This window comes from Rhinolophus sinicus, linkage group LG03 (assembly GCF_036562045.2).
Source record: "Rhinolophus sinicus isolate RSC01 linkage group LG03, ASM3656204v1, whole genome shotgun sequence".
Taxonomy (NCBI): Eukaryota; Metazoa; Chordata; class Mammalia; order Chiroptera; family Rhinolophidae; genus Rhinolophus; species Rhinolophus sinicus.
Genome location: NC_133753.1, coordinates 157,786,948 through 157,811,709, shown reverse-complemented (window position 1 = coordinate 157,811,709; position 24,762 = coordinate 157,786,948). Strand labels below are relative to the sequence as shown.

The window sequence follows — 24,762 nt, the reverse complement described above, 5'->3', positions numbered from 1 at the left end:
CACGCTTTCTTCCTACTTCCTAGCAGAGACACTGAGTCACAGTAAATATCAGTTCACCATAAAAAATAAAAATAGACTGTGGGCTATCATCCGACTATTCCTGAACAAGACATGTTACTTGTTAGATAGATAAAATTAGCATCATTTACCAGTCAAATAACATTTTTCTTCTGGTCTAGAGTTGTTAAATTTTTTTGTTTTCTTCCACTGAGTTAGAGTTTATTTATTGGAAAATGACTTCACAACTAAACAATAACGGTATATATGGAAAGATAGTATTGAGGTTTTTTTAATTTGCTCTAGGTTTGTTTTTAACAAATTATACCAATTACCTCACAGACCTCTGATCTCAATAAAATACAGTGCTTACCCACAGAGAAATTCTCAGACACTAATTAGTTTTCTACCAGTCAACCATGAAAGATACTTCATCAAAGTCCTCAATTAATCAGCAGTCAATAAATACTTATTGAAACCTTATTGTGCACAAGGCACAATTTTAGATTCCACAATGAAAAAGGTAAAGTTCTTGAGTTTAAGAAAATGTCATTCTACCTGGGGAAGACAAGCAACAAATATGCAAATAAAAGAATAATATTAAAGAGAATGAATAAGGGAGCTGCTCAAATGCAGCCACATTGAAAAGACCTGAAAGATGAGAAGGAAGCAGTCATTTGAAAATCATGGCAGGAGCATCCTAAATAGAAGCGGCAGTAAACGCAAAAGGCCTGAGAATGACGTAAGGTTGGTGTGCTTAAGCAACGGGACAAAGGATGATGAGGAGGGAGAACAGAAATCAAAGTGTAGAAAGATGATGTCAGGGAGTAATCAGGTGCCAGATAATATAGGGCCATGGCTTGGAGTCTGGCTTTTATTCTGGTTGCAGTGGAGTGACATGATCTGATTTACGGTTTAGAAAGCTCTCTTTGGCTGGTCTCCAGAGGCTCCACAAAGAGGGGGGAGGGGCAGGGCAGGGCATGGAGGCAGGGAGACCAGTTAGGAAGCCATTGCAGTGGCCTAGGTCAGAGATGGTAATTTGGACTAGGGTGATAAACAAAATAGCAATCAGTGCTTGAATTCAAGATATGTGTGGAAATTGGAATTAACAGGACTTACTGATAAAATGTGTCAGATATAAGAATGAAGGATGACACCTAGACTTTCGACCTGAGCACTGGTAGGTGAATGATAGTAACATTTACTGAGATGGGAAAGATAGAAGAAGAGAACAAGAGTTCTGTATGGGACATGTTAAGTTTAAAATGCCTATTAAACATATAAATGGAGATGAAAAGAAGTTGAATATTAATATGGCATTCAGACATATAATTTAAGATATGTAATAACTTAAGAGATCCATCAACATGTACGGTTGATTTCTCATTATTCAGAGTAGTTATGTTCTATAAAGCTACCACAAACACTGATTTAGCAAACACTAAACAATTGCTCCTAGGGGAAATATGGGGTTAGGTTCCTGTGGTCACAACATTTTCGCCGACCAATCAATACATAACCTTGTTTTATGGGTTTTTCTGCTTGTGGAAACCTTATTGAATATATAGTATTGATTCATTAGCATTGAACTTAAAGCCAATAGTACTAATTCATGCCTGAACAAAACTTACCTAACGTGTATTTTTTTTCATAAGGCACATTACAACCTTCTTGTACTTAGGAACACTAGAAAATACTTCAGCCAACATTTGGATCCATTGTAAACAGGGAAATCAACAAAAGGCACAAAATGCAATTAGTGATATATATATATCACTAAATAAACTGCAAAAAGGACACCATTTACAGCTTGAGCGCTAAAACAAAAAGGCAGGGCATCGCTTTATCTGACCTCAGCTCAGATCTTGCACGTCAAGTGACTCAAAATTTTCACCACACTGTGAATGAACACAAAAGCACAATGAATATTGAGTTGGGGTTACAAAAATAGTTCAGCAAGTAGGTGAATTCATAAATACAGAATCCATGAATAATGAGTATCAACTATAGATGGAATTCAAAACCATGGGACAGGATAAAATCAGAAGAGAGAAGAACCTGAGAGACTGGCAGCAGAGGAAAGGCCAGAGCCCTGAGGCACACTGTTATTTAAAGGGGGCAGAAAAAGGAAGAAGCAATAGGGAGACTGGAAAAGAGCAGCCAGTGAAAGAAAGGAAAACCAGGAATTGTGGTGTCACACAAGCCTAAAGAATGATTTCAGAAATAACACCTTTTGTATTTGATTTTCAAAAAAATAAAATAAGTTGATCATGCCAAATATGAAAAGACGGGTAGGGAGAGGATACAGAACTAAACTTTGGCCTTGGCAAAACACAGACAACTCATGAACTTGAGCAGAGCTCTCAGCTGAGTGATATAGACGAGTGAGCCGAGTGAGCCGAGAGAATGAAAGAGGATGAAGATCAGACAGTAAGTACAGACAGCTATCAGGGGCTTTGAAGAGAAAGAGGAACTGAGAAATGAGGCAGCCTGTGAAAGGATGATTCCAGTGTCTGATTCTGTATGACCTTTTCACATGCGGTCATCATCACTGTTAGAGACAGGAAAACTGATGTTGGAGAAAAGAAAGGAGAGGATGGAGAAGGTACAAAGGGATGAGATCTGAAGCATGAATGAAGGAGGCATTAGTCTTAGGTAAGAACCCTTGCATTTTAACAGTAGAAAAGGCAGTCTGTGGACACAAGTGCAGGTAGTTTGATTTGGAAGTAGGAAGATGAGCTCCTTTTCTTCAAAATGCCTCTATTTTCTCAGGTACAAAGCAATATCCTCAACTGAGAGTCGCCATGGAGGATGTAGTAGAAATTTGAAGAGAGAAGAGTAGGTGTCAAGCAATCAACTAGAGAGCGGTACAGTGAATTCAGAAGGAAGTAGAGTAGGACTGTCTGCCAAAATCTGAGTGCTCATGAGATTTGTAGCCTTAAACATGAAGTGAGTCTACTCATTATGGCTATATGATTTTCTCTTAACAACAAACCATTCACCATATAACTAATCATTTCTCTCCCAAATCACAGAAACTGCAGTGATTTTCTCCCTCAATGTATATTTTATCTTTTTGTTAGTTGAGAGGATGCAATATTAAGCAGGAAATTCAAAACCAAGCCATTAAGAACAGCATATCTGATACAACTTGGCACGACTTTGAACTTACCCCATTCTCCCATAGGCCTTGCTGTACTTTGAATCAATTGCTATTGCTTTTTCACAATCCTTTATTGCATCTGTGTAGTGACCTAATTTACTCTGAGCAGCAGCCCTAAGAGAAAGAAAAGAGAGTTTTATGATAAGCAGCCTTCAAGGCATTAATTTAGATTTTCAGGTTCTAATAAAACTACATTTCCCTTGTCCCAATTTTATATCACTCCCAGTAAACATCTGAATCAAACTGTCTAAAATAATTCTATAATCTAATGAAAAGAAAATTCAGAAACAAAATTCAGAGAAAATATGCAGGCTGCCTTTCACTGTTTGCTCTGCTATAGAAAAGACAAACATGCGGACCACACAACTGATCTACCTATTTATTGCCTTTTTAATTTGCCCAAACTGAAAACACTAGGACATTTGGTGTCACTAGGGAGGCACACTGAGAACGGCTTCTCAGAGTGCTGTGCCGTTAAATGATCACTTTCCTAGTACGGTTAAGATCACCTAGCAAATCTAAGTTAAAAAATCCAACTTACCTGTGTGCCTAAATCTGGCTGTAAATGAAGGATGGCAATGTATTCCATCTACTTAGCACAGAATCTCAGAGCAATTAAGGACTGTTTAATCCCTTCCAGCTTACTTCTAACAAAACTCTGCTGGGATAACTGGGACCTGACAATATAATGAACGCACTCACTACCCCTCTACACAATCTTGAGAGCAGACAGCTCTCTGTTTCCCTACAGTGGGCTGACTCCAACCCTCAGGGCACTAGCAGACCAGTAGAATTTCTGTTCAACGTGCAAGTCCTTCCAACTGAAAAGTTCCAACGTGTCCCCTGCCCTGCTTCCCACTACCACCCCATTCATTCTTCTCCAGACTACATAGTTATACTTTCTTCATTTAACTAATATATCTATTGAGGGTTAGCTAATGCACACACACTTTTCTAGGCATAATAGATAGAGCAGTAATCAAACTAATATTCCTGCTTCAATATTGCTTAGATTCCTGGGGTTGGGATTTGGAGGGAGCTGGCAGGCTATAAAGAAAGCTGGAGGTGAATCCGTTTTTCTGTCAGCTTTTCTTTTTATAGCATGACTGAGACCCTTACTTCTCAAACTAAGATTACAAAACTTGAAAGAAGTATACAGTCTCCTTTGCTGCACTTTAAAAAAAAGTACAGGAATCAACAAACCTATTTTGGTAGTTTATGTGAAAAAGAAGTATGGGTTTATTTGATGGAATAATACAAACTAACAGCATGACAAGATGGTCACTAAAAGAAGAGGATAGAATTATCACTTTCAAATAATTATGAAGGAAAAAATGAAATAAAATAACCCAGTCAATACAAGAAAAGCCCCCCCTCCAAAAAAAAAAGCCAGGGGGAAGGAAAAAAACCTAAAAAAATAAGATAGCAGAAAACAATTCAAATATACAAGTAATTACAAAGTTGCCTAGATAAAAATCAAATTCTCAAATTGTATAAATATCACTTAAGACATAATCACACACAGGTTGAAGTTTAAAGGGATTGAAAAACACTGGACACTGTGACACTGGAATGTGAATTGATGTTATCTGTATAAACTGATGACTTTTCAAAAAGAATATTTCCTAGTTCTAAAAGGACCTGGAAGCAGTAACACTTGAATAGCAATGATAACCTCTTGCAACCAGATCTTGGTTTTTAAATACCATTAGTAGAAATAGCTGAACCCACATCTAGGGCAGAGAAAGTACAAGGCAAATCTGGAATACCGTGTTTCCCCGAAAATAAGACCTACACGGTATTATATATATATAATATTATATTATATTATATCATATTTATATACCGGGTCTTATAAGACCAGGTCTTATAGTAAAATAAGACTGGGTATTATATTAATTTTTGGTCCAAAAGACGCATTAGAGCTGATTGTCTGGCTAGGTCTTATTTTCAGGGAAACACAGTAACTTGTCTCAGAAAGCAACCAAGTATTCAAAAACAAATGAAGTTATATAAAAGGACACACAGCCAGTTTAAAGGGGCTCTCCCTAGCCAAATGGGGATAATTTAAATACAAAAATAATAAAAAGGGTAACTTATTATAACACATTGAATAGTGAATATTTTAAAATTTATGAATTTATAATTATACTCCAAAAAGTTGGGGGAGGAGAAAGGAGGAGGAAAACAGAAAAGGGGGTAAAGGGAAGAAAGCTCTCTACAGAAATACATAAGGAAATATATGTAAAGGATATGATAAAATTAGAAAATCATCATTTTGTAACTATCAGCGTATTAATGATTTAGGAAAAGATCATTGAACGGATGATAAAACATTGAGTAAAAGACTGTCGGGAAACAGGATGTTCACATGATCTGACACCACAGATTATTTTTAATTACAAAAGGAATAATAGAAATGGTGGTCACCACCCCAAGATATCAAACTTAGAATCACCATTAATGGAACAGTTTGAAATTATGTGCCTTCTAATTTAATTCAATAAATGGTACACATAATCATTTATGAAGACTTCATACCAAAATTTAACCTAAATTTAATCATGAGTAAACAATCGCACAAATCTAGAATAAGGCACATTCTATAATATCATTGGCCTGAATTCTTCAAAAAGTCTATGTCATGAAAAACAATAAAAAAAGACAAGGATATTTTCTAGATTAAGAGAGACTAAAGTGAAATATCAAAATGCAATTCATGAGCCTTGACTGGATTCTGGATCAAGACATAGCTATAGAAGGTATTTGGAGGAAAGTTGGAGAAATTTCAGTATTTTTTTTTGAGATATTTCAGTATTAATGCTAATTTTCTTACATGTGAATCGTATGACACTAATGTGGAATATATCCTTATTCTTAGGAGATATAATTTGTGTACTTAGGATCAGCAAGAAAGTTGTAATTTTATACACACACACACACACACACACACACACACTCACTCACCCACATAGAGACAGAGAGATAGAGGAAGTAAAAATGGCAGAATGTTAGTTACTACTGATTTTAGGGTACATGTGTATGGATCGTCATCATATTACTTTTACAGTAATTTTAAATAGTTTATAAATAAGTTTTAAATTATATATATATATATATATATATATATATATATATATATATATCTCACATGCTGCCATATAACTGCTTCACCATGAGAAGTCTTCAAGTTGAGGCAATTCTGCCTTCTAAAATTCACTGAATCAATTCAACTCAAACTTTTGTTGAATATCTATAATCAGCTAAACACTGACCTCAAAACCAAATATAAGAGATGAAAAAAATATATCTCTGCTCTCCAATCTTTCACTGTCTAATAGGGAAATAGACATGTAAATAAATAAACAGTATGATAAATACAACAATGGAAGTATCAAAGGAAGAGACAACAGAGAAAGGTGTGGTTTAACCCTATGCAGAGCTGTTTAATAGAACTTTCTGTGATAGAAAAGTTCTTTATCTGTGCTATCCAATACTGTAGCCCCTAGCCACGTGTAACTAAAGAGTACTTGAAATAAGCTAGTGCCATTGAGGACCTGAATTTTTTATTTTATTAATTTTAATAATTTACAGTTAAACAACCACCTGTAGCCAGGAGCTACCATATTGGGCAGCACCACTTCATAGGACATGGCAGGGGAGGCATAGGGGCATGGTCAGGAGGTTGCGTAGAAAAGAAATTAAGCAAGTCTTCCCAAGAGAAGCAACACCTAAAGGGTCTTGAAGGATGACCAGCAGTTGACCAATTAGATAAAGTAGGAAATATTCTAGACACAGGAAGGAGTACATAAAAGCATGGATAAAAGTCCCACCATGGTATTTTTAAGAGATCAGTAAATTTCACATTACAAGTGCATAGAAAGTAGAGAGAAGAGGAATGGAGTAGGAAGAAAAAATAATAAAGTGAAAAGAAAAGGAAGAGCCTAGATTATAAAAGATTTTATGTATCATGCTGAGAAGCTTAAATTCAATCATGTAGGCATCTGGAACTAGTGAACAGAAAGCCAAGAGTCAGATGATTAATGTCACAATTTAGAAAGATCCTTTTGGCAGAAGAATGGAGTGGGAAGTGCAAGTAGAAATGGGAAGCCACTAGTTTAGAAAAGTTAAGAACCTGGACTAAGGGAGCAGTGATGAAAAAGGAGGGGGTAACAAATGAGTTACTTGGGAAATATAGGGACAGGGAAACAGAGGAAGACACCCTGATCTCTGGATTCAGATACTGATAATAAAACCAGGAATACAGCAGGGAGAATCAGATCCAGAAAGAAGAGTGGGCAGATGGGAATAGAATGACAGTTTCAATCTTGATAACTTTCGCTTTACATACAAACTGCAAGCTAGGATGGAAGCGGATTTGCCTCATTCACAAAAGAAAGAGGAGAGAGACTGAACCTCTGAAGCCAGGAAAGGGAAGAGAAGTCAGGCTACATTTTAATCTCCTGTGAGATGAGGCCAAACATGCCAGTGTGTGACCTGAATAACAATGTGGTCTGCTCTCTCTGCCCCTGCCGTCTGGTTATCAGGGCATAACTAATGGAATTCCAGCAGGACAATACAGTTCAAGTTCCCATATTTTCAAACAACCTTGCTTTCTTTAGCTTGTTAGAGCAAGAGCATGAATATTACTTGTGCTCTGTTTTTATAGAAAATAAGGCAAACAAGAAATCACAGGTATCTTACATTTCCCACACTATATGTATCCTGCTAAATAAATTATCGCAAAAACCTGTTCCTACAACTAGGAATGACATTGTTTTTCAAAGAAACAGATATTAAAGGCCTAGGACTATGCTAGGGACTATATATATATATACATTATTGCTCCTCACAACTACCCTGAGAACTGGTTAGCATTATCTCTATTTTACAAGTGAGGAAATTGAGGCTCAAAAAGGTTAAGTGGCTGCCCAAGGTCACACAGCTAGTAAGGGGCTGAACTGAGTGAGATTCAACGCCAAGTTCAACAAACCAAGTCCAAATCCCAGTGAACCTAATGACTACATGGTGCTATGGAGGTGAAAACAAAAAACAAAATACAAAACAATGTGGTCTCTGTTCCTATCTTTCTCAGAGTTCACGCTGTCACTAGCATTCCTTGGTACAATGCCCTAATGATTCCTAATTTTGCCTTTCAAAGTACACTTTCCAACTTAAAATGGCTTCCCCCCTTCCTCTGTCTTTCCAAGTTTTAGCTGTCCATCAAATCCAGCTCCAACTCAAATTCCCCATCACGGGAGAAGCCTTCCAGACAAATTCTTTCCATCACGCTCTCTTTCCTGTCTATCTTCAATTCTGTTTATTGCCTCAGTCATTCAACCATCCAATCACCCCAGAAACATGAGACTGCTATGGGTAAAGTAACGTACTCAGCAATGACATTGTACAAAAGAAATAAGAATATTATCTAGGGACAGAAGACATAGAAAACTATCTAGTTTAATATGAAACATCATTTAATATTGTAAAGTACTTAGAAATGTTTTAGACCTATACTCAATCGTTTGTTGTTTTATGTATAAAGTGTTAATGTGAGTGCTTAATCACTTCAACATTGATGGAAATTTCTTATATTTCTTCTGTAGTCCTCCATGTACCCTATAAAAATTAGCAGAACTCCTGTGAGGTACTGTAGGTACTATAGGAGATACAAATAGATACAAGATCCAATCTCTGCCCTTCACCTGAAGAAAAAAAACAAGTGTGCACATAACTGTAAGATAAGACAGAGTATATGATCAAGTTACATAAATGTTACATATCATCGTAAGTGCTAGGAGTACAGAAAAAAAGCAAAAATAATTAACCGGTTTTCAAGGAAGGACTCAGGTTTTCCTGGTATCTAAGCTGAGCCTAAAGCATCATTAGAATCCTAAAAGGTCAAAATAGAAGAAAAATGTTAGAAAAGAAAGACCTGTGCCAACTGATCATTTTCTAACATATAAAAAGTCACTTCTATAAACGGTATACTAGGGTTCCTCCTAGTAAGTTTAATATAAGAACAATATTTTGATTAGTAATAAAACTGTAAAAATTAGTATCAAAAGGAAGATTTAGATCTGCTATTCTGAGCTTCCAACTCTTGGCAGCCAACTGGCTAAGAAAAATAGCAAGGGGCAGTTGGCAAGATTACAGGCTATTGAGATATTTATAGCTACTAGAGTCTTAAAAAAAAGATCCTAAAGCTTTATTTAATACATGTATCAAATACAGTTTTCTAATTATTTAATATTAAATTGCATGCTCTATTACTGAACTCGTCAATAAATATATCATTTAAATGCGAAAGAGAAGTATAGTTATTGACTTCAAGTTAACAATAATTAAATGAAAAGCAAGCATAGTTACTGCCAAGAACATCCTCTAATACAGCACTAGTGGGCCTAAGACTACTAATGAGCCTTAATCTCATTAAAAATGAATGATTGATTTAGGCTCAGATTTACCATATTCATAGTGAAAAGTGTATGGCTCACTGTGCTTTATAAATAAGCAATTTTCTGGTAACATTTATATCTATCTGGTCATAACATTTTATGATGCTACTAAATGTATTTCAAGATTTCACATGCTAAATTAAAATATTATGTAATTACATCTAATTACAGAGAATGAAATTCAAACATAAAACCACAGCTTGGGGAATTCATTCTCCACAAATTATTTGGATTTTCTATTTTTCTGGGTTAAAATATTAGAACAGGTTAATAATGGGATTTTTGTGTGAAGAAAGAAAATGTAGGTTTCCAGTATCGTCAAGTAAATCCATATGGATCCAACTCTTAGACAAACAACAACTATAAACCACAAAAACAAGAGAAAAAACTAATAGCAGCTCAGGTGACCATGAAAAGGAAAATGGCTAAGCAAACTGTGGTACATTCAAACAATGAAAATATTACTTAGCAATTAAAAAAAAAGAATGAACCACTGATACATGCAACAACATGGTTGAATCTCAAAACCATTATGCTGAGCTAAAAAAGTCCCCCACGAAAAAGTACATATTGTATGATTCCTTTCATGTGATATTTTAAATGAGAATAAATTTAATCTATGGTGGAAAAAAAAACCCAAAACAATGGTTGCCTCTGGCGAGTGTTTTAGACAACTGATTCTGAAAGAGCATGTGAAACTTTCTGGGCTGATGGTAATTTTCAGTACTTGTTAGGGGTTTTAAGTTACATGGGTATATGCATCTGTCAAAACTCAGTGAAAGTCCAGTTAATATTTGTGCATTTTACTGCATGTAAATTTTACCACAAAAAAAATGTTAAATTTTGAACTCTAGTTAATGAGATACATGCTAATGTATTTAAGGAAAAGGGGACTGATGGATGCAATTTACCTAGAAATGCATGAAAAATAAGATAAATAATGAATAGAGGCACAGAAAGATAAATAAATATGTGATATAGCAACTATACTAAAAATGGCAAAATCTATGTATGCATGCGTATTCATTGCAAACTTTTTTAAATTTTGAAAATTTTTATTAAAAATATTACAAACGATGAAAGGGAAGGAAAATGACACTAGCTTAATTCAGAACAAGGCCTATCAAACTAACATCATTTCCTTTTTATTTTAACAGGGTTACCACTAGACTGATACATCAGAGAAAAACAACTGACAACATATTTGGACCCAATAAATTTGGAATCTGTTTATATTCTGATCAGGGCAAAAAAAAAAAAAAACACATTGCACAAATAATAATGGTAGTAGCTATTGTTGTGTACAACTCTCTTTACGAGACACTTTACTAGCAGTTTATTTGTATTAACTATTTGATCTCTACAACAATCCTATCAGGTAAATACTATTATCCACATTTTACCAAGAGGAAACTAAGGCATACACATGTTAGGTAATTTGCTCAAGGTCACAAAGGTAGTAAGTGGCAGAGCCGAAAATTAGAATCCAAAGAGTCTGGCTCAGAACCCCAGCTCTTAATCACTTCCCTATGATTGCTCCCTTCGCTGACTTCATAACTGACATCATGTAGTCAACATAATGTAGACACAGTAGTCTTCTCACATTTGTGGGTGACATGAAACTAGGAGCAAAAGCAAATACATTACTTTACAAATGATCCAAAAAGATTATGAATAAGAGACTGTAGCAAGATAAAAATCTACAAGGATAAGCTGTAAGATCCTGCATTTGAATCCAGACAACCAACTTTACCTCCAGTAAGAACACGGGTACACAGCAGGTGTTTGGCAAGAACATGTCAAATGAATACATGATTGAATGATAGGATAGAGCAGGGGTGTCCAAACTGCGGCCCGCAGGCCAACTGTGGCCCGCAATCCATTGTTAATTGGCCCGCAGCAAATTCCAAAAATATATTTAGTTTACTTAAATAAACCAGGTGAGGCAATACGTACTTCACCTCGAGTGAGTGGCCCGGCTGTTTGTGTATTTTACCGCATATGGCCCTTGGTGAAAATCGTTGAAAAAAGTTTGGACACCCCTGGGATAGAGAGAATGTGTGAAAAACAAAGAGAGGCTTTAATAAACCAAAAGCAAAATATGAATTTAGTAAATAATGCTATAAAATGCTAACATACAATTATGTTATCTAGAAGTAGATTAAGCGAAAGCCCTACAAGACTGTTCTCTCAGACCAATGCCAGATAAACTGTGTTAACTTCTGGAGCTACACAGTAATAGATACAGGTAAACTGAAACAAGTTTAGAGCAAAAGTGCAAGACATAAAGCTGTACAATCTGAAACGTTATTGAAGAAGCTGTGAACATTTAACACGGAGAAAAGAACTCAAATGAACATGGTAGAAAACTTCAAACCGTCGAGTACTGTGATAAAAAAAGAAGAAACATACATATTCTGTAAATAAATGCCCTTAAGAATAAAAATAAAGCCTACTGAGTGAAGCTACAGGAGCTACATGAAAACAAATTCAGTGTGAATATAAAGAAGACAGAATTTTCTAACAAAAATAACCACAAAAGAAAAAGTCGGCGGAGAAGGGACTATCTCAGAAGAGTACGAATACCCTAATATGGTAAGAATAACTCAATGAAAGGCCAAATTAACTTAAAGATCTCGTTCAAATGTAAGAACTTACTATATAATGAAAGGTCATCTTTATAAGGCACTGTTATAAAAAGCTTCAGATTGGTTAAAACATTCATACCAGTCACCAAAATCGACTTGCAATGATAAAATTTAAATGTAAAGGAAAAATAAGAAAATAGAAGTGATTTGTCAAGTCTGTAAATGGGGAGAGCTTTATGCCTAAACACATTGGAGTAAAACTCAAAAAAAAAAAAGGAAAACAAATTTTTCTATATAAATATTTAAAACTTTTACATGTGAAGAACATCCTTTAAAAGGCAAGCAATAAGCTGTACACTGAGGACAAAGGGATTGTATCTTTAATATAGAGCTGTGCTGTCCAGTACAGTGGCCACAAGCCACATGCAGCTACTGAATTTAAATTAATTTAAATTGATATTAAATTAAACGTTCACAATTTAGGTCCTCAATTGCACTAGCCGTATTTCAAGTGCTCAACAGCCACGGTGGCTAGTGGTTACTGTATTAGACGATTCAGATATAAACATTTTCATCATTACAGAAAGTTCTATTGGAACTGTATATTTAAAACAGAGTAATTTAGTGCAAGGAATTCATTACATAGCTGATAGAAGAGCTGAGGTGCCAAATGGGGGAAGGCGGCACAGCAATCCAGAGATTAGCGACAGCGGGAAGCCATTACTCCCTAAAACAGGACAAAGTCCAAAACCCAACATCACCTGGCAAAAGCTGGGATCATAGCAGGTATCTTGCGTGGGAGCTGAAGACAAGGATGAGAAGCAGCCCCTGCTGGATAAACTCCCTGATGTAAAAAGAGGAGAAGAAATAGCCCAACTTCTCCTTTCATTCTGTCCAAACTCCTGCCAGCCAGCACGTCCCATGGCTAAACCCAGGCAAAACTCAAGTGACAAAGGAGCCAGCAAAATGCAGCTGGTAGGGGTCAGACCCCTTTTAAAAGGGATAGAACAAGGAAAGAAAGAAGTCTGAGGTCAAACAGGGTAAGGCCTGGCACAGGTACAAATAGATAATTTAGAGGGGGAAAAAATGGCCAACATTTTTAAAATACCCTACCTCACTAGAAATTAAGTATAAATTAGAACAATTACTATTAAAATAACATTATTAAATTAATAATAAATAATTCATGTACTTAGTGCTGATAAAGGTATAAAACAGGTAAAAACATATACACTCATACACTCCTAGGGGAGCAAATTAATTTTCAAAATATTTTAAAAGAAATTGGAATAACTTTCCAATTTGCATGAACAATTTTTAGATGTTTATACAGTTAGACCTCCCGAGTGCATTTCCAAGGATAACTCAAGTTTAAAAAAATCAGAAAATAATTTTAGAAACAAAGATGTTCATTGCGGCTTTAAAATATTGAAGAAAAAAAAAGGACAACTTCAATGTCTTCCAGTAGGTCAACAGATAAGTAAATTAAGATACATCTATCCACTTATTAAAAGAACACTGAGTGTTTGTCAGCCACAGTGATAGGTGCTGGAAATATTAAAAAGATTTTATAAGTAGTAATAATACTTATAAAAGAAGTAATAATAGACTAATTTATATCAATTTAAATAATGTTGATGAAGGATTTCAATAATAGAAGAACATGTTTATGATATGCCTAATGAATAAAGCTGAATCTAAAATTGATTACACATCAAACAAAATATGCCAAAAGGTTAGTAACAGTGGGTGCCTCAAAGTGGTGAGTTTACTGTTTTCCTTTTTTATACTTTTCTGAACTTCCAAAATTTTCTAAATAAATAAATTTTACAGTTCTCCTTCAGAACGTTAATGCAAATGTTCTAGAACTATAAACATGCCACAATAGTGCCAGTTTACCTGTTGCAATAATAAACCGCATTATTAGGATCCAGTTCTATCGCTTGTGTGTAACAATCTACTGCAGCAGCATAATTTTCTTCTTTCATGTGGTTATTGCCTAAAATAATCAGAAGGTATAGTAAGTACAATATACAAGAAAAATATAAAGTCTGAAAGATAAGTTTTAATCATAGAAACTACAATAATACGAAGGTCAGCAACATGATTTTTCAGTCACACAGGAAATAAATTATTATATTAATGTTTGTATTTATAAAATTCAGGCTTCAATACATGAGTAAAGGCAACAATTGCGATTATCTCATGGCAAAATCTAATCTCTTCTTACCTTCTTTTTATCTTCATCTCTCTCCTTCCTTTTAGAGCCAACGCAACACCCTCCCCCATCTGGACTTGTATTCCACTTCTTCCTTGTCAAAATATACATCTGCTAAGTAACCAAGCCCTCAGAGCTCTGCTGTGTTGGTAAGCTGGGAAAGCTGATCACGCTAACATGTGATGGGCAGATAACATGTATATGTGCTATTTCTTCCAGACACAGATTCTTTTTAAAAGGGAGATTATTGGAGATTAATTTCTAGAAAGACAGAATTTCAGATACCATGGCTAGCCTACAGGATACTGATTTTCAGGAAGAACATCTGCAGATACATCACAATAAGTTAGCTAGGTTAACAACTGGCCAGTAAAATAAGGAATTTCTCATTGGCTATCTTTCATATTCCATTCAACAGAAAAGTGCCCTGTTCACTTTTAAGTGCCAGTGTTCAAAATGGAAGATTTTAAAACAGTAGGATTAGGAGGAAGGATTTGCATCCCAGAAGCCTCTATTGTTCCTTCCAGCTGGCCCTAAAACAGAAGCTCTCCTATTAACTTTCTTTTTTAATAGATCATTAGCTACTCAATGGGAGGAGGGTGTAAATTTGCAGGGAACAGAAATAGGACGATGAAATTAAATGCAGGTAGATAAAAGCATCTAAAATCACAAGAAGTTACTGCAAATTAAGAATCAGAAATACATACAAAGAATGACTCCTAATGAGTACACGACGGTTTCTTTTGGGGTGATAAAAATGTTCTATAATTATGGTGATAACTTCACAACTCTGAATATACTAGAAACCAAGGAATTTGCATACTTTAAAGGAGTAAATTGCATGGTATGTGAATTATAACTCAATAAGGCTGTTTTTTAAAAGTTAAAAAAACTAATTTTTCTCCCCACCACCCCCCACAAAATGAATATAAGCTTCTAAGGCAGCTAAGAGGATAACATAGCTTTTATGACTGAGCACAAAGTTAACTACATTAGCCTAAGTACTTAAATAGATTTGCTTCTTCCATATAAAAAGATTTACATTTTCTGAGTTATTGGGATTTCCTTGTTACTGTTGGGCCTTTTGGTCTCAGTGTAGCATTTTATCATTATTATTATTATTATTTATTATTATTAAAACCCATTTTATGGCTTTTCCGGTAAACCACTTCAAATGTATGTATACATATAGATACATTTATACACATTAATGAAAAAAGCTGCAATTCACAAACTAATATGAAAAAATTCAGATAGATCTAACTAACCATTATACAGCACTTTATAGTTACATGGTACTCTCCTATAAAATTGTCTCCTTTAATTATCAAAACAACCTTATGAGAGATGTCTATATTTCTGTGATGTGTCAGGGAATAACAACAATGTACTCTCTTCTTGGTTTCATCAGACTATACCAGAGTTCTTCAGAAGCAAAGCACACAAAAAATATTTGAAAGCCACCTTCCAGGAAGGTGTTAGTTGGCCAGAAGCCTTAATTAACACCAATAAGTGTAACATACAGCTTGGAGTAACCTTATGCTTGACCACCTCTCACGGCCATCTGTTTTCACACAACAATGACTTATTTATTAAAATCAACAATGCTTCAATATTCACGATTAGAAAATTTGATAATATAGTCACAATGTGCTAGCTAATAAACACATCAAGTGCCTTATGCACTTAATAAATTTCAAAGAATCAAAAACACTAAATATATGAAACTTAAAATACTGCAAATCATTGTCATCTTTTGATTAAGCATGAAGAAGAATTGGAATCCTAGAGTATACATAGCAAATACAGTTACAAGTAATCACCCTTAAGTAGTTTTGCAAGTTTTACGCATGACAGATCTGCTTCTCTTAAAGCAAGCCATACACCTATGTGGCCCACAGGCTGTTCTATATTTTCAGGCTTCTTCCCTGTCACATTCATTCCTGTTTCACAAATGCCATGTGAGTTATGACAACCCAGTCTGGCAGTGTAAACCAGAATTTTGTCGATTGACAGAGTCACCTTCGCCAGAGTTTCAGAAAGTTTTACTAACTAAAAAATTTTTCTATGAAATATTCACCTTCATCTTTTAATTGGTCAGCTTTTCCCACATCTTCAGGCACTGAGTTTGAGACAGGCATAATGTCATTCTGAAATTAAAAATTAATAATTTCCATTTACCTACATTAGGAATCATCCCAGAGATCTATAAGTAAGACAATCATGAATTACCCATATTATAGTAAATCATCTGTAATTCCAATGTCGTGAAATCTAACACCTAAATAATAGTGTTAGCAAGAAATAGGGGGAAACTCCTCTGACATACTTTTATTAGACAAACGAATATGTGGAATTTTTCTAGAAGATAATGGGCAACTGTGAATCAAAATAAATTTTACTTGATTTTTCTTTACCCAGAAATCCTTTTTCATGAACAAAAAAGGAATCAGTATACAAAGAATAAGAATAGAAATATGTTCAAGGGATTGGTTATATTAGTGAAAATTCTGAAATATAATGTTCCCTATACTAAGAGATATTCTCCTAAGTCAAATTCACAGTCTACAAAAAAAGCATTTATTATATGATCTTATTATTTAAAAATGTGCACACACACATACACACGCACAAAGGCTAAAACCAAAGACTGGAAAGGTATAAACAAAAGGTTAACAGTAGTAATATTTGGAGGTAAAATTTTCAGTCTCTGTATATCTTTCCATATTGTCCAAAATTTTTTAAACAATGTGCATATATTAATTTTATCAGAAGACAATAAACAGAATAACATTCCTGTTTTTAATACCTACTATCATCCTCAAACCTTTTTTGCATTAATAATGTTCAAACCAAAGGTGCTTGTAAGCTAAATGAAAAATTCAGAAATATCTTGAGTGACACTGGGAACACAACGTATTTTTTCCATTTTTGGAAGATCTTTTAAAAATTGTATTGCTTTTAAACTTGACTCTGAACTTTATTAATAAGTCTACAATTTTCAAGAAAGCATAATTGGTAGCCAGTATACCTGTGTTCTATATTTACAATATATCTATCCTCCATTACTTTTGTCTTGACTAAAGTTTCAATAAACTTGATAACTGTAACACTGGAAATATACTTTGCTAATTACACACAAATATTCACAAATACAAAATCACTGATAAAGTATATGAGTCATTCTTTTCCTTTTTTAAAAAAATATCTTTCTCTACTAAACAGTTTTTCTAAACATAAAGTATTGGAACCAAAAAGTAAAGAATCAACTTCAGAACTTTCACAAGTAAGGTCACTACTTAAAATCGCCTGTGGTCGCTCAGGATGTAAGTGTACTTCAAAGACACATTACAGCCCCATAGTAACTTGCCTTTAGGGCTCCTTCTATTTCAAATCTTCTCTAGCCTAGGCAGCTTATGCATGAAGAAGAGTAACTTTCTGGAGTCAGAAAAAATGGCATATTGAAAAATGGATTATAATCCATGTTGTCTTCTAAATCCTTCTGAATTATTTTAATAAAATTGCCAGTTTTACAACTTTGAAAATGAATTCTCATATTAACTGAATGCACTTGAGCAGCTCATGGAGGGACAAGTGTTATTTACTTTATATAGAAAGAATGAATCCATTTAGTATATAAACTTAGGGGAAAAAACAGAAAAGCAGTATCTTAAAAATAAAATCACCAATATAACAACCAAGTATACTTGGTGAGACAATTTCTTTAATTATAACAGTCTTGATGCCGCTTCAGAGAAGTTTTAGGCTTCCTCTGCCACACTCTGCTAACAAACACATCCATAATGAAGCCACAGCTGTTGAATAGGAGTACGAAAGGATTCCTACCACAAATAATACTATGCAAATATACTATGGAGCCAGTTTCAAAAAATTGTGTTTTAATAACAGTAAGCAACAAACTTTTACAATTAAATACAATCAGAGAGAAATAGCAGAAAAAAATTTTTTTAAAGGAGCTCTATTTAAACGGTGTAAAAGTTAATTTCAGCTTTGTGGGAGATTAAAAGAAAAAACAAAAACCATTCTGATCTCCTCAGTACCAGGTACAACAGTGACAGGAAGCTAAAGACTGACTAAATCCAAGCACCATCTAAAGCACAGGCCTCTCAGGAGTCTAGGCAGGAGGAAAGTTGGCTTCTGCCCACAAGCCCAGACAAGGAAAGAACCCCAGCAACCAAAGAGACAGAAGGGGAATTCCTGACAAGAAACACAGAGACATACTGCTATCCCTTACATCTTGTCATATCGTTAGAATTCATCTGTTTGACAATTAATGTATAGCTGTATTCTTTCTCCAGTATAAAAAGAGGGAGCGATTTACGGCCAAATTACCATCTTCACTGCAACTCTAAGGACCTCTTCACAACAAGTTCTAGAAACAGTCAACGTGGTATTCTCAGCAGTGTCCCTGCCAGGCTGGAGCACTGTTTCAGCTTCTCTCCCAAGTTCCTCATTCTGTACTGAAGCTTAAATACAGAGCTAGAATAACAAAAGTTGTCCGTGAGGCACCAAAATGTAATGAAAATACACCTGGGAGGTCACCCTGGGGCTCTAAACTCACTAACCTTAAACTTTTGCAGACAATCTATGGCCCGTGTTTCCTGAAAATGCCCGAGACCAGTGGGCATGAAAACAGTCCTTGGGAGGAGGAATCAGAAAACACGGGCTCCGGTCTTAGTTTTATGCACGTTGACCCTGAACCTCTCCCTGTTTTAAAGAGCCCCATCAATGGCCAAATTTGATGAAATCTGCTTCAAAATGATGATTCAATTCCTGGTGAATCTATTTCTACACGGTTGCTTCCTAAACATTAAAACTTTCATTTTTAACTTGTATTCCATGTTGTAGGGGAATGTCAATTGAGATGTCAGAAATCTAAAAATACTCAGAGAGTATAAAGGACTTAAAAAGTCAACTAAAAAATATCCTTAAATACATATAAAAGAAGGTGAGAGGATGATAATAGCTACTAATATGAAAACCTAAAGCACATTAAAAGACTTATATTTTCGGTCCCGAATCATATTCATGTGGACTATCTTATCTTATATCCAGAAAGAAATTAGTTACTTATAGGCATGGCCCCTAAAATATTAACAATCCAACATAGTATTGTCATCATATTTAAATAAGACACTAATGAGAAAACAATGACAGCTTACCTTACAGAAGGAATTTGTGAACATTTCTGTCAGAGGCTGTGAAACTGCTAGATGGGTATCTTCTGAGCTGATTTTAAAAACTGTCTCCAAGCACTGAATTGCAACTTGAAATAAATTTTAACAGTGAAAAAAAATATTAGCCACCTAAAAAAAGAAACAACCTTTTTTTTTTCTGGTGGAAGTCTGCTCTCTGTTGCAATCTGTGATAATTCAGCATTTATGATCACAGAACATAAGGAAAACTAAATAGTTCAGATGCATAAAGATTTCTGTTTATAGACCAGCTACTGAGGGAAGACAACTTGATTTCTTATTCGTCACTTAAAGAAAAATGCTACCTAGAATATAATTTCTCAATGTATGTATTACATCATATTCTTGTTGAAGCAAGTCATTAAAAACAACTACTCCCCACTTCCAATATTTGATTAACCACCAATGTCCCAATACCTTGACTAAAACTAAAAAATATATACCTTTCATTTTTAATGTGAGAAATAGAATTCTCAACCTGATTAAAAATCGTTAAGAGAAACAGTCTCTGGCACATAGGAAGCACTAAATATTAATCCTGGTGTGCTTATTTATGTAAAGATAGGTTGGCTTTTAAAACTTCATTCATGTATGCAAATTTACCAGGCACCTACTATGTGCAAGGTGCTATTCTAAGGTAGCAAAAATCCAAGCAGTTAACCTAACAGACAAATATCACTATCTATTTAACAATTAAATGTAAGCTTACATTTAATAGGAGGCAGACAAACACAATAAGTAAAACACATAGCATGTTAAGTGGTGAGAGGTGCCTCATCTATCTACAGTTGGTGTATGGCTAGGATGCTGACCGGGTGGAAAGCCGTGGAGACTATGCTAGTTGGAGGGTGTGGACATGTCAGAGCTAAACACTGACTTAACACCGAACTGACTAACCACCATCTAAACACTTCTGGTGAACCGTCCATATGGTGACTGTGAGGGAATTTTATGCTCTACCTTGTTGAGCAATCCAGTCCAGCTTCTGTACCTCTGCAGCCGCTAACCTTAGAACCCAGACACACTAGACACAATTAAGTCTTACTAAAGGAGGTCACCGTTTTGTGTTAAACACAATTGTTTGGGTTTTGTTAAAAACCACTTTACCGAAGTATGACTGGCATATAAAAAGCTGTACCTATATAATGTATACCACTCGATGAATTTGGGGATAAGTATACACCCGTGAATACGTTAGACATATCCATCACCTCCCAGTTTCCTCTCACCCCCTTTTATTGTGTATGTAGGGCAGTGGATAGGAGCACTGAAAACCTAAACTGTTAGCAAATTCTAACTATATAATACAGAATTGTTAGCTATAAGGCACTGTGCTGAAAGTAGGTCTCCAGAACTTACTCATCTTGCGTAACTGAAAGTGTTTGTACCCTTTGACCCTCACCTCCCCATTTCCTCTTCTCCCCAGCCCCTGGCAACCACCATTCTACTCTCTGATTTTATGAGTTTGACTATTTTAGATTCTACATATAAATAAACACAATTTTTTGATAAGTAAACCTAATTGCCACAATGTTTAGTGCTCAATAGTAACACACGTGCTTTTTTTTAGAGAGACGTATGGTTTAGTGAGTAAAGCCCTGGAACTCCAGACTATCTCATTATCATCATTAATCCAGCCACACAAAAAAAAAGTGTATCAAATACCTGAGTGCAGTAATTTCTTTTTTTTAACCTCAAGATTCTCATTTATGAAACAAGGATTATTACATTTGATCCCCTTTCATGAGGCTATACTTAGGAATAAGTCATAAAAATCTAAAGAAATACTGTATATAATCATTTTTCTACTTTAACACCAAATAATAAGTCTGTTTGGTACTGATGAGAAGGACAAGTGAAGAATCTATTCAATAGTACCATTTCCCTTCTGTATAGTACTTTATTCAAAACCTTTCATATGCTAAGTAACTGCCATCACTGCCCCAGATTCTCTTAACAAATCTCTTAGATGGAGAGAGGGCAGATAGCTCCACCTAACAAACTTAGAAACTAAGATACAGACCAACTAAGTGATTTGCCCAGGATCACTTGATTCAATTCAGCAATTCAACAAATATTTATTGGGCACCTACTATGTGTCAGACACTTTTCTAGATGCTTTGGATAGGTATATCAGTGCATAAAACCAAAAAGAACGCTGACGTCTTGGGGCTGACATTCTACAATAAACATGTGAAACAGGGCAAGGAGGGTAGGAGTGTGGGGAACAGAGCAGGAAAGCAGGCTGCAGATTTATGGAGTGCTCAGGGTAGGCCTCATTCAGAAAGAGATTTGATAGAGACTTAAAGGAAATGGGCGTAGTACCATTACGTGGGGGAAGAACATTTTGGTCAGAGAAAACAACTAGCGTAAAAAGCCCGTAGGAAAGAGGATTTGGTGCATGCTGAGTAAGGAAGCAAATTTGGCTCAAGCCAAATGAGAAAAGGGAAGAGTCTGGGAACAATACATCACAGAAGTCCAAACTATATAGATCCTTCAGACAATGAATAAGCAACATGAGGAGTCACTGCGAGATTTTACGCAGAGAAATGATAGAATCTGACATACCCTGTTTTAAAAGCTCACTGGCAGCGGTGTTGAGAATGGTCAGCAAAGTTGCAAGGATACAAGCAGAGACACCAGTTAGAGGCCATCACAGTAAAACCGATGAGGAATACTTCGTTCTATCCAGAGATGACATCAAGTGGAGGTGGGAAAAAGTGGTCAGACTCTAGACATATTTGAGAGGTACAGCTAACAGGATTTATTGAATGATTACATGCAGAGTCTGAGAGAAAGAACTGAGTCCAGAATGAACTGGCAACCTTGTGGTTGAGAGGACGCACACCGTTTTTGGCCCGAGCGACTGAAAAGATAGAGTGGCCATCAAATGAGATAGGAAAGTTGTGGATAGAACAGATTTTGGGTGGGAGGATGAGGATTTCAGTTTTGGAAATGTTGGATTTGAGGTGCCTCTTAGACACACAAATAGAGATATTCAATAGGCATACTGATGCCTACTGATGGAGATATTCAGAAGTCTGGAGTTCAGAAGAAATCTCTGGGCCGAGGGTATGTGTTTGAGAGATATCAGCATATAAAGAATAGTTAAGGCCAAGAAGCTGAATGATATCACCAGAAAAGTGAGTGTAGATATCGAAGAGAAGACGATCAACCACTAGACCCTGGGCACTCCAGGTCAGGGTAAAGAGGAACTAGCAAAGGAGACAGAGAAGGAGCAAACAACGAGATAAGAAGAAAATGAAGAGAGTTTTAGGTATCCGGGCAGTCAAGTGAATAGTGTATGAGGGGCCAGGGGATGAGGGGGTGATCCGCAACTTTCTAAATGGCAGCTAATCAGATGCAGACTGAGAAATGACTACTGAACTAAATAACACAGAAACCACCGATGACCTTAATAAGAACAGTATGGGTGGAGAGATGGAGGCAAAAGCCCATTTGGAGAGGAATTGGAGAAAGCAAGTAAAGACAAGTCTTTCAAAGAGTTTACCTGCAAAGGGAGACCCCCCCCAAAAAAATAGGCAGTAGTTTGGGGGGACAGAGGTATTAATAGTATGGCAAGAGTAATTATTTATTGATTATGCTTTTTTAAGAAGGAGCAATAAAGGAAAGTTTATATTCTGATGGAAATGATCCAGTAGAGAGTGAAAATCGGCTGATGTAAGACAAGGAGGGTAGAATAACTAGAGTGACATCCTGGAGTAGGTGACACATGATGGGACCCAGTGTGCCAGTAGAGGGGTTCCATTTAGGAAGGACAATGACTAGTTCATCTCTGCAATCTTAGTCTGTCTGAGTTGCTATAACAGAATGCCATAGACTGAGTAGCTTCTAACCAACAGAAATGTGTTCTTCATTGTTCTGGAGGCTGGGAAGTCCAAGATCAAGGTGCAAGCCGACCTGATGTCTGGTAAGTACCACTTTCTGGTTCATAGATAGCACCTTCTCACTGTGTTCCCACATGGTAGGAGCGAGGGAGCTCCCTGATGTTTATTTTAGAAGGGCACTAATCCCAACCATGAGGGCCCCACTTCCTATTACCATCACACTGGGCAGTAGGTTTCAACATAGGAGTTTTGGGAGAAAAAAATCATATCTAGTCCCTAGCATATGGTAACAGACAGGCAGGCAGAGTATGTGGGTGTAGATGCTGATGGTGGCAAGATGGAGCAGAGAGAGTCTGTGGAAGATATTTTCTTATTACTTCAATTTCCTTGGTGCAACAGGCAGCACAGGGAAGGAAGGAGGTTTGGAGGTTTGAGAAGACATGAGAACGTGTTCAAGTGGTCATCTAGGAGAGCAAAAGTGTGAACTTGGAACAGATGGTGTGACTGCTGGACAGCATTAAAGGTCCACCTGAGGCTTGTGGTCATGAAGCGGGACCAGTCATCAAGGCTGTGTGTTTTGCTCCATCCATATACATTCACATGGGTGGGGCAAAGAGTAGAGGAAGAGCTGGATTTAAACAGGGTTGGGTTTTGCAAGGAAGGGAGGGACGTACAAGGCTATCATTACAATGATCAACCATGGAATTTAAACTAGGTAAGAACAGAGGTGTGAAAAAGTAAGGGGTTGAGAGATTGGAGGTATTGGTAAGGTGGAAGAATTGTTTGGGGAAGGATTCTAGAGGGCGTGAGCTGGAAAGACAGGCAGTAGTGGTCAGGAAGTGAAACATTTAAGATAGAGTTTATGGAGGGAATGTAGTGTGCATAATGACAAGGTCTAGGGAAGAGTTTTTCAACCTCAGGCCCGCTGACATTTTGGACTAGATAATTCGTTGTTGTTGAGAGACACCCTCTGCATTGCAGTATGTTTAGCAGTATGTATGGCCCCTACCCACTAGATGCCAGTCCCCCCGGTCATGACAATCCAAAATATCTCCAGATATCACAAAATCACCCTGAGTCGAGAACTACTGGTCTACGGTCTGACCGAGGGAGTGAGCAGTTGAGATCACTGGAGGAACGAAGTTCAAGAAACTGAGAGCCAAGGGAAGTGGAAGAATCATCTCTGAATATACAGCAATTGCCAAGAATTAAGACAGGAGTAGTGCTAGGGAGCATGACAGTGAGCAGAAGCCACAATAGTCAAAACATGAAGT

The 24,762-nt window shown here is 36.2% G+C and overlaps 1 protein-coding gene across 2 annotated transcripts in view; it reads right to left on the bottom strand.

The window, feature by feature from the left end:
- SGTB (small glutamine rich tetratricopeptide repeat co-chaperone beta) overlaps positions 1 to 24,762 on the bottom strand; it is a 35,724-nt gene that overhangs the window by 7,741 nt on the left and 3,221 nt on the right. The window contains exons 3-6 of one of the 2 annotated variants that reach the window (XM_019743982.2): positions 19,608 to 19,711; positions 16,505 to 16,574; positions 14,106 to 14,205; positions 3,170 to 3,274 (exon numbers count right to left, since the gene is read on the bottom strand). In XM_019743982.2, coding sequence (XP_019599541.1) covers positions 3,170 to 3,274; positions 14,106 to 14,205; positions 16,505 to 16,574; positions 19,608 to 19,711 — 379 coding nt within the window. The remainder of the gene's footprint in view (positions 1 to 3,169; positions 3,275 to 14,105; positions 14,206 to 16,504; positions 16,575 to 19,607; positions 19,712 to 24,762) is intronic. The other variant, XM_019743991.2, reaches the window with a different exon arrangement.